General features: G+C 41.9%; 3 protein-coding genes across 3 annotated transcripts; all 3 read left to right on the top strand.

Annotated features, from left to right (window-relative positions):
* Window positions 1-2,425: 2,425 nt before the first annotated feature.
* On the top strand, window positions 2,426-3,285 carry LOC132847766 (integumentary mucin A.1-like; the record flags this gene model as incomplete). Its single annotated transcript, XM_060873304.1, has 3 exons — window positions 2,426-2,804; window positions 2,919-3,028; window positions 3,253-3,285. Coding segments are annotated over 3 exons (522 nt in total), but the record flags the coding sequence as incomplete, so codon positions are not given.
* A 3,394-nt stretch (window positions 3,286-6,679) lies between these two features.
* On the top strand, window positions 6,680-8,671 carry LOC132847765 (mucin-2; the record flags this gene model as incomplete). Its single annotated transcript, XM_060873303.1, has 2 exons — window positions 6,680-7,309; window positions 8,096-8,671. Coding segments are annotated over 2 exons (1,206 nt in total), but the record flags the coding sequence as incomplete, so codon positions are not given.
* Window positions 8,672-11,125: 2,454 nt separating this feature from the next.
* LOC132847764 (mucin-2-like) lies at window positions 11,126-17,532 on the top strand. Its single transcript, XM_060873302.1, has 9 exons — window positions 11,126-11,131; window positions 11,843-12,179; window positions 12,231-13,854; window positions 14,042-14,148; window positions 14,271-14,422; window positions 16,646-16,707; window positions 16,808-16,915; window positions 17,098-17,156; window positions 17,327-17,532. Exons 1-9 carry the CDS (start codon window positions 11,126-11,128, stop codon window positions 17,530-17,532), a joined length of 2,661 nt encoding a protein of 886 aa, XP_060729285.1.
* Window positions 17,533-19,037: the final 1,505 nt, after the last annotated feature.

Here is a 19,037-nt window from a genome sequence, read left to right as displayed (position 1 = left end):
TGCCACCACAACTCTATACACAACACAACCTACAACAACACAAACAACAGCAGAAACAACTACATTGACAACTAGCACCCCAACAAGCACAATTCCAGAGACAACCACTGCGACAACTGAAACATCCACTACAACATCAACATCAGAATCTGCCACCACACCTCCATACACAACACAACCTACAACACCACCAACATCAGCAGAAACAACCACATTGACAACAACGAGCACCCCAACAAGCACAATTCCAGGGACAACCACTGCTACAACTGAAGCATCCACTACAACACCAACAACAGAATTAACAACCGCAACTTTGTACACAACTCAACCTACAACACCAGCGACATCAGCAGAAACAACCACACTGACAACAACTAGCACCCCAACAAGTACAATTCCAGAGACAACCACTGCCACAACTGAAACAACCACTACAACACCAACAACAGAATTAACAACCGCAACTTTGTACACAACACAACCTACTACAACACAAAAAACAGCAGAAACAACCACACTGACAACAACTAGCACCCCAACAAGCACAATTCCAGAGACAACTACTGCTACAACTGAAGCATCCACTACAACACCAACAACAGAATTAACAACCGCAACTTTGTACACAACACAACCTACAACACCAGCGACATCAGCAGAAAAAACCACACTGACAACAACTAGCACCCCAACAAGTACAATTCCAGGGACAACCACTGCTACAACTGAAGCATCCAATACAACACCAATAACTGAGCTTTCCACGACAACTTTATATACAACACAGGCTACAACAACAACTGCAGAAACTACTGCAGTGACAACTACTGTTACCCCAACAAGCACAATTCCAGAGACAACCACTGCCACAACTGACACAACCACTACAACACCAACAACAGAATCTGCCACCACAACTCTATACACAACACAACCTACAACACCACCAACATCAGCAGAAACAACCACATTGACAACAACGAGCACCCCAACAAGCACAATTCCAGGGACAACTACTGCTACAAATGAAGCATCCACTACAACACCAACAACAGAATTAACAAACGCAACTTTGTACACAACACAACCTACAACACCAGCGACATCAGCAGAAACAACCACACTGACAACAACTAGCACCCCAACAAGTACAATTCCAGGGACAACCACTGCTACAACTGAAGCATCCAATACAACACCAATAACTGAACTTTCCACGACAACTTTATATACAACACAGGCTACAACAACAACTGCAGAAACTACTGCAGTGACAACTACTGTTAACCCAACAAGCACAATTCCAGAGACAACCACTGCCACAACTGACACAACCACTACAACATCAACGTCAGAATCTGCCACCACAATTCTATACACAACACAACCTACAACAACACAAACAACAGCAGAAACAACTACATTGACAACTAGCACCCCAACAAGCACAATTCCAGAGACAACCACTGCGACAACTGAAACATCCACTACAACATCAACATCAGAATCTGCCACCACAACTTCATACAGACCACAACCACCAACATCAGCAGATACAACCACATTGACAACAATAAGCACCCCAACAAGCACAATTCCAGAGACAACCACTGCGACAACTGAAACATCCACTACAACACCAAGAACAGAATCTGCCACCACAACTCTATACACAACACAACCTACAACAACACAAACAACAGCAGAAACAACTACATTGACAACTAGCACCCCAACAAGCACAATTCCAGAGACAACCACTGCGACAACTGAAACATCCACTACAACATCAACATCAGAATCTGCCACCACAACTCCATACACAACACAACCTACAACACCACCAACATCAGCAGAAACAACCACATTGACCACAACGAGCACCCCAACAAGTACAATTCCAGGGACAACCACTGCTACAACTGAAGCATCCACTACAACACCAACAACAGAATTAACAACCGCAACTTTGTACACAACACAACCTACAACACCAGCGACATCAGCAGAAACAACCACACTGACAACAACTAGCACCCCAACAAGCACAATTCCAGAGACAACCACTGCCACAACTGAAACAACCACTACAACACCAACAACAGAATTAACAACCGCAACTTTGTACACAACACAACCTACTACAACACAAAAAACAGCAGAAACAACCACACTGACAACAACTAGCACCCCAACAAGCACAATTCCAGAGACAACTACTGCTACAACTGAAGCATCCACTACAACACCAACAACAGAATTAACAACCGCAACTTTGTACACAACACAACCTACAACACCAGCGACATCAGCAGAAACAACCACACTGACAACAACTAGCACCCCAACAAGTACAATTCCAGGGACAACCACTGCTACAACTGAAGCATCCAATACAACACCAATAACTGAACTTTCCACGACAACTTTATATACAACACAGGCTACAACAACAACTGCAGAAACTACTGCAGTGACAACTACTGTTACCCCAACAAGCACAATTCCAGAGACAACCACTGCCACAACTGACACAACCACTACAACACCAACAACAGAATCTGCCACCACAACTCTATACACAACACAACCTACAACAACACAAACAACAGCAGAAACAACTACATTGACAACTAGCACCCCAACAAGCACAATTCCAGAGACAACCACTGCGACAACTGAAACATCCACTACAACATCAACATCAGAATCTGCCACCACAACTCCATACACAACACAACCTACAACACCACCAACATCAGCAGAAACAACCACATTGACAACAACGAGCAACACAACAAGCACAATTCCAGGGACAACCACTGCTACAACTGAAGCATCCACTACAACACCAACAGCAGAATTAACAACCGCAACTTTGTACACAACACAACCTACAACACCAGCGACATCAGCAGAAACAACCACACTGACAACAACTAGCACCCCAACAAGCACAATTCCAGAGACAACCACTGCCACAACTGAAACAACCACTACAACGCCAACAACAGAATTAACAACCGCAACTTTGTACACAACACAACCTACTACAACACAAAAAACAGCAGAAACAACCACACTGACAACAACTAGCACCCCAACAAGCACATTTCCAGGGACAACCACTGCTACAACTGAAGCATCCACAACACCAACAACAGAATCTGCCATGACAACTTTATATACAACACAGTCTACAACAACAGCAGAAACTACTTCAGTGACAACTACTGTTACCCCAACAAGCACAATTCCAGAGACAAGCACTGCGACAACTGAAACATCCACTACAACATCAACATCAGAATCTGCCACCACAACTTCATTCACACCACAAACACCAACATCAGCAGAAACAAGCACATTGACAACAACAAGCACCCCAACAAGCACAATTCCAGAGACAACCACTGCGACAACTGAAACATCCACTACAACATCAACATCAGAATCTGCCACCACAACTCCATACACAACACAACCTACAACACCACCAACATCAGCAGAAACAACCACATTGACAACAACGAGCACCCCAACAAGCACAATTCCAGGGACAACCACTGCTACAACTGAAGCATCCACTACAACACCAACAACAGAATTAACAACCGCAACTTTGTACACAACACAACCTTCAACAAGAGCGACATCAGCAGAAACAACCACACTGACAACAACTAGCACCCCAACAAGCACAATTCCAGAGACAACCACTGCCACAACTGAAACAACCACTACAACGCCAACAGAATTAACAACCGCAACTTTGTACACAACACAACCTACAACACCAGCGACATCAGCAGAAACAACCACACTGACAACAACTAGCACCCCAACAAGTACAATTCCAGGGACAACCACTGCCACAACTGAAGCATCCAATACAACACCAATAACTGAACTTTCCAAGACAACTTTATATACAACACAGGCTACAACAACAACTGCAGAAACTACTGCAGTGACAACTACTGTTACCCCAACAAGCACAATTCCAGAGACAACCACTGCCACAACTGCCACAACCACTACAACACCAACAACAGAATCTGCCACCACAACTCTATACACAACACAACCTACAACAACACAAACAACAGCAGAAACAACTACATTGACAACTAGCACCCCAACAAGCACAATTCCAGAGACAACCACTGCGACAACTGAAACATCCACTACAACATCAACATCAGAATCTGCCACCACAACTTCATACACACCACAACCACCAACATCAGCAGAAACAACCACATTGACAACAATAAGCACCCCAACAAGCACAATTCCAGAGACAACCACTGCGACAACTGAAACATCCACTACAACACCAAGAACAGAATCTGCCACCACAACTCTATACACAACACAACCTACAACAACACAAACAACAGCAGAAACAACTACATTGACAACTAGCACCCCAACAAGCACAATTCCAGAGACAACCACTGCGACAACTGAAACATCCACTACAACATCAACATCAGAATCTGCCACCACAACTCCATACACAACACAACCTACAACACCACCAACATCAGCAGAAACAACCACATTGACCACAACGAGCACCCCAACAAGTACAATTCCAGGGACAACCACTGCTACAACTGAAGCATCCACTACAACACCAACAACAGAATTAACAACCGCAACTTTGTACACAACACAACCTACAACACCAGCGACATCAGCAGAAACAACCACACTGACAACAACTAGCACCCCAACAAGCACAATTCCAGAGACAACCACTGCCACAACTGAAACAACCACTACAACACCAACAACAGAATTAACAACCGCAACTTTGTACACAACACAACCTACTACAACACAAAAAACAGCAGAAACAACCACACTGACAACAACTAGCACCCCAACAAGCACAATTCCAGAGACAACTACTGCTACAACTGAAGCATCCACTACAACACCAACAACAGAATTAACAACCGCAACTTTGTACACAACACAACCTACAACACCAGCGACATCAGCAGAAACAACCACACTGACAACAACTAGCACCCCAACAAGTACAATTCCAGGGACAACCACTGCTACAACTGAAGCATCCAATACAACACCAATAACTGAGCTTTCCACGACAACTTTATATACAACACAGGCTACAACAACAACTGCAGAAACTACTGCAGTGACAACTACTGTTACCCCAACAAGCACAATTCCAGAGACAACCACTGCCACAACTGACACAACCACTACAACACCAACAACAGAATCTGCCACCACAACTCTATACACAACACAACCTACAACAACACAAACAACAGCAGAAACAACTACATTGACAAATAGCACCCCAACAAGCACAATTCCAGAGACAACCACTGCGACAACTGAAACATCCACTACAACATCAACATCAGAATCTGCCACCACAACTTCATACACACCACAACCACCAACATCAGCAGAAACAACCACATTGACAACAATAAGCACCCCAACAAGCACAATTCCAGAGACAACCACTGCGACAACTGAAACATCCACTACAACATCAACATCAGAATCTGCCACCACAACTCCATACACAACACAACCTACAACACCACCAACATCAGCAGAAACAACCACATTGACAACAACTAGCACCCCAACAAGCACAATTCCAGGGACAACCACTGCTACAACTGAAGCATCCACAACACCAACAACAGAATTAACAACCGCAACTTTGTACACAACACAACCTACAACACCAGCGACATCAGCAGAAACAACCACACTGACAACAACTAGCACCCCAACAAGTACAATTCCAGGGACAACCACTGCTACAACTGAAGCATCCAATACAACACCAATAACTGAACTTTCCACGACAACTTTATATACAACACAGGCTACAACAACAACTGCAGAAACTACTGCAGTGACAACTACTGTTACCCCAACAAGCACAATTCCAGAGACAACCACTGCCACAACTGACACAACCACTACAACACCAACAACAGAATCTGCCACCACAACTCTATACACAACACAACCTACAACAACACAAACAACAGCAGAAACAACTACATTGACAACTAGCACCCCAACAAGCACAATTCCAGAGACAACCACTGCGACAACTGAAACATCCACTACAACATCAACATCAGAATCTGCCACCACAACTCCATACACAACACAACCTACAACACCACCAACATCAGCAGAAACAACCACATTGACAACAACGAGCACCCCAACAAGCACAATTCCAGGGACAACTACTGCTACAACTGAAGCATCCACTACAACACCAACAGCAGAATTAACAACCGCAACTTTGTACACAACACAACCTACAACACCAGCGACATCAGCAGAAACAACCACACTGACAACAACTAGCACCCCAACAAGCACAATTCCAGAGACAACCACTGCCACAACTGAAACAACCACTACAACGCCAACAACAGAATTAACAATCGCAACTTTGTACACAACACAACCTACTACAACACAAAAAACAGCAGAAGCAACCACACTGACAACTAGCACCCCAACAAGCACATTTCCAGGGACAACCACTGCTACAACTGAAGCATCCACAACACCAACAACAGAATCTGCCACGACAACTTTATATACAACACAGTCTACAACAACAGCAGAAACTACTGCAGTGACAACTACTGTTACCCCAACAAGCACAATTCCAGAGACAACCACTGCCACAACTGACACAACCACTACAACGCCAACAACAGAATTAACAACCGCAACTTTGTACACAACACAACCTACTACAACACAAAAAACAGCAGAAACAACCACACTGACAACAACTAGCACCCCAACAAGCACATTTCCAGGGACAACCACTGCTACAAATGAAGCATCCACAACACCAACAACAGAATCTGCCACGACAACTTTATATACAACACAGTCTACAACAACAGCAGAAACTACTTCAGTGACAACTACTGTTACCCCAACAAGCACAATTCCAGAGACAACCACTGCGACAACTGAAACATCCACTACAACATCAACATCAGAATCTGCCACCACAACTTCATACACACCACAAACACCAACATCAGCAGAAACAAGCACATTGACAACAACAAGCACCCCAACAAGCACAATTCCAGAGACAACCACTGCGACAACTGAAACATCCACTATAACACCAACAACAGAATCTGCCACCACAACTCTATACACAACACAACCTACAACACCACCAACATCAGCAGAAACAACCACATTGACAACAACTAGCACCCCAACAAGCACAATTCCAGAGACAACTACTGCTACAACTGAAGCATCCACTATAACACCAACAACAGAATCTGCCACCAGAACTTTGTACACAACACAACCTACAACACCAGTGACATCAGCAGAAACAACCACACTGACAACAACTAGCACCCCAACAAGTACAATTCCAGGGACAACCACTGCTACAACTGAAGCATCCAATACAACACCAATAACTGAACTTTCCATGACAACTTTATATACAACACAGGCTACAACAACAACTGCAGAAACTACTGCAGTGACAACTACTGTTACCCCAACAAGCACAATTCCAGAGACAACCACTGCCACAACTGACACAACCACTACAACACCAACAACAGAATCTGCCACCACAACTCTATACACAACACAACCTACAACAACACAAACAACAGCAGAAACGACTACATTGACAACTAGCACCCCAACAAGCACAATTCCAGAGACAACCACTGCGACAACTGAAACATCCACTACAACATCAACATCAGAATCTGCCACCACAACTCCATACACAACACAACCTACAACACCACCAACATCAGCAGAAACAACCACATTGACAACAACGAGCACCCCAACAAGCACAATTCCAGGGACAACCACTGCTACAACTGAAGCATCCACTACAACACCAACAGCAGAATTAACAACCGCAACTTTGTACACAACACAACCTACAACACCAGCGACATCAGCAGAAACAACCACACTGACAACAACTAGCACCCCAACAAGCACATTTCCAGGGACAACCACTGCTACAACTGAAGCATCCACAACACCAACAACAGAATCTGCCACGACAACTTTATATACAACACAGTCTACAACAACAGCAGAAACTACTTCAGTGACAACTACTGTTACCCCAACAAGCACAATTCCAGAGACAACCACTGCGACAACTGAAACATCCACTACAACATCAACATCAGAATCTGCCACCACAACTTCATACACACCACAAACACCAACATCAGCAGAAACAAGCACATTGACAACAACAAGCACCCCAACAAGCACAATTCCAGAGACAACCACTGCGACAACTGAAACATCCACTACAACATCAACATCAGAATCTGCCACCACAACTCTATACACAACACAACCTACAACAACACCAACATCAGCAGAAACAAGCACATTGACAACAACAAGCACCCCAACAAGCACAATTCCAGAGACAACCACTGCGACAACTGAAACATCCACTATAACACCAACAACAGAATTAACAACCGCAACTTTGTACACAACACAACCTACAACACCAGCGACATCAGCAGAAACAACCACACTGACAACAACTAGCATCCCAACAAGTACAATTCCAGGGACAACCACTGCTACAACTGACATAACCACTACAACACCAACAACAGAATCTGCCACCACAACTCTATACACAACACAACCTACAACAACACAAACAACAGCAGAAACAACTACATTGACAACTAGCACCCCAACAAGCACAATTCCAGAGACAACCACTGCGACAACTGAAACATCCACTACAACATCAACATCAGAATCTGCCACCACAACTTCATACACACCACAACCACCAACATCAGCAGAAACAACCACATTGACAACAATAAGCACCCCAACAAGCACAATTCCAGAGACAACCACTGCGACAACTGAAACATCCACTACAACACCAAGAACAGAATCTGCCACCACAACTCTATACACAACACAACCTACAACAACACAAACAACAGCAGAAACAACTACATTGACAACTAGCACCCCAACAAGCACAATTCCAGAGACAACCACTGCGACAACTGAAACATCCACTACAACATCAACATCAGAATCTGCCACCACAACTCCATACACAACACAACCTACAACACCACCAACATCAGCAGAAACAACCACATTGACCACAACAAGCACAATTCCAGGGACAACCACTGCTACAACTGAAGCATCCACTACAACACCAACAACAGAATTAACAACCGCAACTTTGTACACAACACAACCTACAACACCAGCGACATCAGCAGAAACAACCACACTGACAACAACTAGCACCCCAACAAGCACAATTCCAGAGACAACCACTGCCACAACTGAAACAACCACTACAACACCAACAACAGAATTAACAACCGCAACTTTGTACACAACACAACCTACTACAACACAAAAAACAGCAGAAACAACCACACTGACAACAACTAGCACCCCAACAAGCACATTTCCAGGGACAACCACTGCTACAACTGAAGCATCCACAACACCAACAACAGAATCTGCCACGACAACTTTATATACAACACAGTCTACAACAACAGCAGAAACTACTTCAGTGACAACTACTGTTACGCCAACAAGCACAATTCCAGAGACAACCACTGCGACAACTGAAACATCCACTACAACATCAACATCAGAATCTGCCACCACAACTTCATACACACCACAAACACCAACATCAGCAGAAACAAGCACATTGACAACAACAAGCACCCCAACAAGCACAATTCCAGAGACAACCACTGCGACAACTGAAACATCCACTATAACACCAACAACAGAATCTGCCACCACAACTCTATACACAACACAACCTACAACACCACCAACATCAGCAGAAACAACCACATTGACAACAACTAGCACACCAACAAGCACAATTCCAGACACGAACACTGCTACAACTGAAGCATCCACTACAACACCAACAACAGAATCTGCCACCACAACTCTTTACAGAACACAACCTACAACAACACAAACAACAGCAGAAACAACCACACTGACAACAACTAGCACCCCAAAAAGCACAATTCCAGGGGCAACCACTGCTACAACTGAAGCATCCACTACAACACCAACAGCTGAATCTTCCATGACAACTTTATATACAACACAGGCTACAACAACAACTGCAGAAACTATGTCAGTGACAACTACTGTTACCCCAACAAGCACAATTCCAGAGACAACCACTGCGACAACTGAAACAACCAATACAACACCAACAACAGAATCTGCCACAACAACTCTATACAGTACACAACCTACAACAACACAAACATCAGCAGAAACAACCACATTGACAACAACTAGCACCCCAACAAGCACAATTCCAGAGACAACCACTGCTACAACTGAAACATCCACTACAACACCAACATCAGAGTCTGCCACCACAACTTCATACACACCACAACCACCAACAACAGCAGAAACAACCACATTGACAACAACTAGCACCCCAACAAGCACAATTCCAGAGACAACCACTGCTACAACTGACACAACCACGACAACACCAACAACAGAATCTGCCACCACAACTCTATACACAACACAACCTACAACAACACAAACAACAGCAGAAACAACTACATTGACAACAAATAGCACCCCCACAAGTACAATTCCAGACACAACCACTGCTACAACTGAAGCATCCACTACAACAACAACAGCAGAATCTTCCACAACAACTTCATATACAACAAAGGCTACAACAACAACTGCAGAAACTACTGTAGAGACAACTACTGTTACCTCAAAAAGCACAATTCCAGAGACAACCACTGCAACAACTGAAGCATCCACTACAACACCATCAACAAAATTAACAACCGCAGCTTTGTACACAGCACAACCTACAACACCACCGATATCAGCAGAAACAACCACACTGACAACAACTAGCACCCCAACAAGCACAATTCCAGGGACAACCGCTGCTACAATTGAAGCATCCACTACAACACCAACAGCTGAATCTTCCACAACAACTTTATTTACAACACAGGCTACAACAACAACTGCAGAAACTATGTCAGTGACAACTACTGTTACCCCAACAAGCACAATTCCAGATACAACCACTGCGACAACTGAAACAACCAATACAACACCAACAACAGAATCTGCCACAACAACTCTATACACTACACAACCTACAACAACACAAACATCAGCAGAAACAACCACATTGACAACAACTAGCACCCCAACAAGCACAATTCCAGAGACAACCACTGCTACAACTGAAACATCCACTACAACACCAACATCAGAGTCTGCCACCACAACTTCATACACACCACAACCAGCAACAACAGCAGAAACAACCACATTGACAACAATTAGCACCCCAACAAGCACAATTCCAGAGACAACCACTGCTACAACTGAAGCATCCACTACAACAACAACAGAATCTGCCACCACAACTCTATACACACCACAACCTACAACCCCAACAACAACAGCAGAAACAACTACATTGAGGAGAAGCACCGCAACAAGTACATTTCTAGACAAAACCACTGCTACAACTGAAACAACCACTACAACACCAACAACAGAATCTGCCGCAACAACTACATACACACCACAACCTTCAACACGAACAACAGCAGAAACAACTACATTGACAACAAGTAGCACCCCAACAAGTATAATTCCAGGGACAACCGCTGCTACAACTGAAGCATCCACTACAACACCAACAGCAGAATCTGCCACGAAAATTTTATATACAACACAGTCTACAACAACAACATCAGAAATTACTTCAGTGACAACGACTGTTACCCCAACAAGCACAATTCCAGAGACAACCACTGCTACAACTGAAACAACCACTACAACACCAACAACAGAATCTGCCACCACAACTCCATACACACCACAACCACCAACATCAGAAGAAACAACCAAGTTGACAACAACAAGCACACCTACAAGCTCAATTACAGAGACAACCACTGCGACAACTGAAACATCCACTATAACACCAACAACAGAATCTGCCACCACAACTCCATACACAACACAACCTACAACAACACCAACAACAGCAGAAACAACTACATTGACAATAAGTAGCACCCATACCAGTACAATTCCAGACACGAACACTGCTACAACTGAAGCATCCACTACAACACCAACAACAGAATCTTCCACAACAACGTCATATACAAGACAGGCTACAACAACAACTGCAGAATCTACTGTAGAGACAACTACTGTAACCCCAACAAAAACAATTCCAGAGACAACCACTGGAACAACTGAAGTATCCACTACAACACCAACAACAGAATTAACAACCGCAACTTTGTATACAACACAACCTACTACAACACAAACAACAGCAGAAACAACCACATTGACAACAAGTAGCACCTCAACAAGTACAATTCTAGACACGACCACTGCTACAACTGAAACAACCACTACAACACCAACAACAGAATCTGCCACAACAACTTCATATACAACACAGGCTACAACAACTGCAGAAACTACTGTACAGACAACTACTGTAACCCCAACAAGCACAATTCCAGAGACAACCACTGCAACAACTGAAGCATCAACAAGATCAACAGCAGAATCTGCCACGACCACTTTATATACAACACAGGCTACAACAACAACTGCAGAATCTACGTCAGTGACAACTACTGTTACCCCAAGAAGCACAATTCCAGAGACAACCACTGCTACATCTGAAGCATCCACTACAACACCAACAGCAGAATCTGCCATGAAAACTTTGTATACAGCACAGGCTACACCAAAAACAGCAGAAACTACTTCAGTGACAACTACTGTTACCCCAACAAGCACAATTCCAGAGACGACCACTGCTACAACTGAAACAACCACTACAACACCAACAACAGATTCTGCCACCACAACTCTATACACAACACAACCTACAACAACACAAACATCAGCAGAAACAATTGCAGTGAAAACTACTGTTACTCCAACAAGCACAATTCCAGGGACAAACAATGCAACACTTGAAGCATACACTAGATCACCAACAGCAGAATTTGCCACGACAACTTTATACACAACACAAGCTACAACAACAACAGCAGAAACTACTGCAGTGACAACTGTTACCGCAACAAGCATAATTCCAGGGACAACCACTGCTGCAACGGAAACATCCACTACAACATCAACAAGAGAAATAGCCACCTCAATTTTTTATACAACACAAACTACAACACAACCAACATCAGCAGAAACAATTATATTAACAAATGGAAGAAACACAACAAGTACAATTTCAGAAACAACTTCAATGGAAGATGTAAGCACTTCTACAACTGTACCCACTACAACAGCAACAAGAGAATCTGCCACCTCAACTACTACAACTACAACACAACCAACAACACTACAAACTTCAGCAGAAACAACCACATTGACAAGATCTAGCACCCCAACTAGTAAAATTCCAGAGACAACTACTGCAACAAGTGAATCATCCACTACAACACCAACAACAGAAATAACCACGTCAACTTTGTACACAACACAACCTACAACAACACCAACAGCAGCAGAAACAACCACATTGACAGCAACTGTTACCCCAACAAGTACAAGTCAGGAAACAACCACTGCTACAACAATGACATCTACTACAACACCAACAACAAAATTAACAAAAACTGTACCTTTAACAGCTAATAGAGAAACCACTGCCATTGCATCCAATACAAATACCACGCAAGCAGGACACTCAGTAATGTATGTTAATGTACTGTCCATGTGTCCATAAATACTGTTATATAAATATAAATATATATATATATATATATATATATATATATATATATATATATATATATATATATATAATACAGACAATACATTTTTAATTGAGAAATAACTCTCAAGTTGGAAAAAAAATCACCACAATGCTTTATTTCATCAGATCTGGTTCAGCTGTTGTTCAGACCACGATGTTCTTCAATTCCTCCTCTCCTGTTCCCAGTGAGAGCTTGGTCCTCAGTGTAATCCAGACTCTTCTGAGTGCTCGACTCACAAACGTCACTGACTCTGTAAAAGTGCTGAACTTCACCTATGAGAGTATGTTTGTTTTATTGATAACACAAATACGTACTACACAAATTATTCTTTCATCTCTATGACTTCTTTATCAGCAATTCAAGGTCATCTGATTTGTTCCACAGAAACTTCAGACACCTGCTATGCAGTAAAATTCACATTCCAGATCAGTAACATCAGCATGTCACAGAACCCTGAATTATGGAATGATACCTACAACCCAGTGGAGAGCACCATCAACAATGCTGTGAGTGTACATCACTCTGTGCTTAATGATGTTCTCACAAATATCCAGAGATGACGTCGGATCCAGTTGCACAGATTAATAAAAACACTTTAATAGTTAGTCTAAAAGTCAACAGATCAACCAAGGGATATCTGAGGAAGTACAGACTCACAGTTGGATAAATCAGGGAAAGGTCAAAATACAACAAAACGTAGATACAATAGTTAAAACTGCGCAGAAATCTGTAACAGGATCATAAACTATAATCGAATAGAGGACTGCAATGGGGGGAATTAAAAGCGTCAGATAAGTCTCACAGATATAGTAGAAAGACTTTGCAATGGCAGACATCAAACACATTCCATAAGTAGGGACATAAATGATGTGATTTCCTTCATCGGTGCAAAGCAGTTCTGAACTTAGGTGACGGTGACTCCTGTGGTCAGTGGGAGAAGTACAGGTAGTGACTCTAACCTTTCTGTGTTTAAAATGTATGATGTTGATAGAGACTTGAGGTATTAGCCTCTCTGCACACTCTGGTGCTGGATCAAGCAGTTTAGGGAATGAAGGGATGGATAGATCATATCTGTATATTCAGTTGAAAACAAACAGGAATAAAAAATTAGTCTAAAACAATAACTGGTTACAGAAACAATACAAAGGAATGTCCTTTCGTCAAACATAAAAACTGATTAATTATTTTTCTTTCTGCAGTTAAACATACTTCTAAATGAACCTGCTGCCGAACTGTTCAAACCTCAGAGCTCTCTCTTCACGTAAGATCACAGCAGTGTTCTTTCCACGCTCAAAGAACGGTGTGTTAATTCTTATTGTACAGTCAATTGGATTGTGACTTTTGTCTTCTACTGCTAACAGGAGTTCAGGAAACCAGGTTAATGGTGACATGACATACCACTTCCAAGATGGAGACACTAAAACACCAGCATCTTTCCTGAATGAGCTTAAAGCACAAAGCACACCTATGTAAGTGTCCTTATGTTAATTTAATAAGTTTGCATTCAGTCAGTGTGTTCTTACCCTCTGTATGTGAAGTCTGTTCATTTATATATAATTAATAATATTCTTACGAACATTTGAATTTAACAGAGAATTAAATCAGCAGTTTGACTGTAAAAAATAATCACCATAATGCTTTATTTCATCAGATCTGGTTCAGCTGTGGTTCAGACCACGATGTTCTTCAATTCCTCCTCTCCTGTTCCCAGTGAGAGTTTGGTCCTCAGTGTAATCCAGACTCTTCTGAGTGCTCGACTCACAAACGTCACTAACTCTGTAAAAGTGCTGAACTTCACCTATGAGAGTATGTTTGTTTTATTGATAACACAAATACATACTACACAAATTATTCTTTTATCTCTATGACTTCTTTATCAGCAATTCAAGGTCATCTGATTTGTTCCACAGAAACTTCAGACACCTGCTATGGGGTAAAATTCACATTCCAGATCAGTAACATCAGCATGTCACAGAACCCTGAATTATGGAATGATACCTACAACCCAGTGGAGAGCATCATCAACAATGCTGTGAGTGTACATCACTCTGTGCTTAATGATGTTCTCACAAATATCCAGAGATGACGTTGGATCCAGTTGCACAGATTAATAAAAACACTTTAATAGTTAGTCTAAAAGTCAACAGATCAACCAAGGGATATCTGAGGAAGTACAGACTCACAGTGGGATAAATCAGGGAAAGGCCAAAATACAACAAAACGTAGATACAATAGTGAAAACTGCGCAGAAATCTGTAACAGGATCATAAACTATAATCGAATAGAGGACTGCAATGGGGGGAATTAAAAGCGTCAGATATGTCTCACAGATATAGTAGAAAGACTTTGCAATGGCAGACATCAAACATATTCCATAAGTACAGTAGGGACATAAATGAAGTGAATTCCCTCAGGGATGCAAAGCAGTTCTGAACTCAGGTGACAGTGACTCCTGTGGTCAGTGGGAGAAGTACAGGTAGTGACTCTAACCTTTCTGTGTTTAAAATGTATGATGTTGATAGAGACTTGAGGTATTAGCCTCTCTGCGCACTCTGGTGCTGGATCAAGCAGTTTAGGGAATGAAGGGATGGATAGATCATATCTGTATATTCAGTTGAAAACAAACAGGAATAAAAATTAATCTAAAACAATAACTGGTTACAGAAACAATACAAAGGAATGTCCTTTCGTCAAACATAAAAACTGATTAATTATTTTTCTTTCTGCAGTTAAACATACTTCTAAATGAACCTGCTGCCGAACCGTTCAAACCCCAGAGCTCTCTCTTCACGTAAGATCACAGCAGTGTTCTTTCCACGCTCAAAGAACGGTGTGTTAATTCATATTGTACAGTCAATTGGATTGTGACTTTTGTCTTCTACTGCTAACAGGAGTTCAGGAAACCAGGTTAATGGTGACATGACATACCACTTCCAAGATGGAGACACTAAAACACCAGCATCTTTCCTGAATGAGCTTGAAGCGCAAAGCAGACCTATGTAAGTGTCCTTATGTTAATTTAATAAGTTTGCATTCAGTCAGTGTGTTCTTACCCTCTGTATGTGAAGTTTGTTCATTTATATATAATTAATAATATTCTTACGAACATTTGAATTTAACAGAGAATTACATCAGCAGTCTCACTGTAAAAAATAATCACCATAATGTTTTATTTCATCAGATCTGGTTCAGCTGTGGTTCAGACCACAATGTTCTTCAATTCCTCCTCTCCTGTTCCCAGTGAGAGTTTGGTCCTCAGTGTAATCCACACTCTTCTGAGTGCTCGACTCACAAACCTCACTGACTCTGTAAAAGTGCTGAACTTCACCTATGAGAGTATGTTTGTTTTATTGATAACACAAATACGTACTACACATATTATTCTTTCATCTCTATGACTTCTTTATCAGCAATTCAAGGTCATCTGATTTGTTCCACAGAAACTTCAGACACCTGCTATGCAGTAAAATTCACATTCCAGATCAGTAACATCAGCATGTCACAGAACCCTGAATTATGGAATGATACCTACAACCCAGTGGAGAGCACCATCAACAATGCTGTGAGTGTACATCACTCTGTGCTTAATGATGTTCTCACAAATATCCAGAGATGACGTCGGATCCAGTTGCACAGATTAATAAAAACACTTTAATAGTTAATCTAAAAGTCAACAGATCAACCAAGGGATATCTGAGGAAGTACAGACTCACAGTGGGATAAATCAGGGAAAGGTCAAAATACAACAAAACGTAGATACAATAGTTAAAACTGCGCAGAAATCTGTAACAGGATCATAAACTATAATTGAATAGAGGACTGCAATGGGGGGAATTAAAAGCGTCAGATATGTCTCACAGATGTAGTAGAAGGTCTTTGCAATGGTAGACATCAAACATATTCCATAAGTACTGTAGGGACATAAATGAAGTGAATTCCCTCAGGGATGCAAAGCAGTTCTGAACTAAGGTGACAGTGACTCCTGTGGTCAGTGGGAGAAGTACAGGTAGTGACTCTAACCTTTCTGTGTTTAAAATGTATGATGCTGATAGAGACTTGAGGTATTAGCCTCTCTGCGCACTCTGGTGCTGGATCAAGCAGTTTAGGGAATGAAGGGATGGATAGATCATATCTGTATATTCAGTTGAAAACAAACAGGAATAAAAATTAATCTAAAACAATAACTGGTTACAGAAACAATACAAAGGAATGTCCTTTCGTCAAACATAAAAACTGATTAATTATTTTTCTTTCTGCAGTTAAACATACTTCTAAATGAACCTGCTGCCGAACCGTTCAAACCCCAGAGCTCTCTCTTCACGTAAGATCACAGCAGTGTTCTTTCCACACTCAAAGAACGGTGTGTTAATTCTTATTGTACAGTCAATTGGATTGTGACTTTTGTCTTCTACTGCTAACAGGAGTTCAGGAAACCAGGTTAATGGTGACATGACATACCACTTCCAAGATGGAGACACTAAAACACCAGCATCTTTCCTGAATGAGCTTGAAGCACAAAGCACACCTATGTAAGTGTCCTTATGTTAATTTAATAAGTTTGCATTCAGTCAGTGTGTTCTTACCCTCTGTATGTGAAGTCTGTTCATTTATATATAATTAATAATATTCTCACGAACATTTGAATTTAACAGAGAATTAAATCAGCAGTTTGACTGTAAAAAATAATCACCATAATGCTTTATTTCATCAGATCTGGTTCAGCTGTGGTTCAGACCACGATGTTCTTCAATTCCTCCTCTCCTGTTCCCAGTGAGAGTTTGGTCCTCAGTGTAATCCAGACTCTTCTGAGTGCTCGACTCACAAACGTCACTAACTCTGTAAAAGTGCTGAACTTCACCTATGAGAGTATGTTTGTTTTATTGATAACACAAATACATACTACACAAATTATTCTTTTATCTCTATGACTTCTTTATCAGCATTTCAAGGTCATCTGATTTGTTCCACAGAAACTTCAGACACCTGCTATGGGGTAAAATTCACATTCCAGATCAGTAACATCAGCATGTCACAGAACCCTGAATTATGGAATGATACCTACAACCCAGTGGAGAGCATCATCAATAATGCTGTGAGTGTATATCACTCTGTGCTTAATGA

Source organism: Tachysurus vachellii, chromosome 6, assembly GCF_030014155.1.
Source record: "Tachysurus vachellii isolate PV-2020 chromosome 6, HZAU_Pvac_v1, whole genome shotgun sequence".
Taxonomy (NCBI): domain Eukaryota; kingdom Metazoa; phylum Chordata; class Actinopteri; order Siluriformes; family Bagridae; genus Tachysurus; species Tachysurus vachellii.
The sequence above is the reverse complement of the archived record's forward strand: the minus strand, read 5'-3'. Positions and strand labels throughout refer to the sequence as shown.

Bases quoted from the DNA above. Each gene is read 5' to 3' on its own strand.
- LOC132847764 (XM_060873302.1), top strand. The intron at 14,149-14,270 runs TCACAAACGTCA...CTTCTTTATCAG, and splicing joins GACTCTTCTGAGTGCTCGAC to CAATTCAAGGTCATCTGATT. The intron at 17,157-17,326 runs GTGAGAGTTTGG...CTTCTTTATCAG, and splicing joins TTCCTCCTCTCCTGTTCCCA to CAATTCAAGGTCATCTGATT.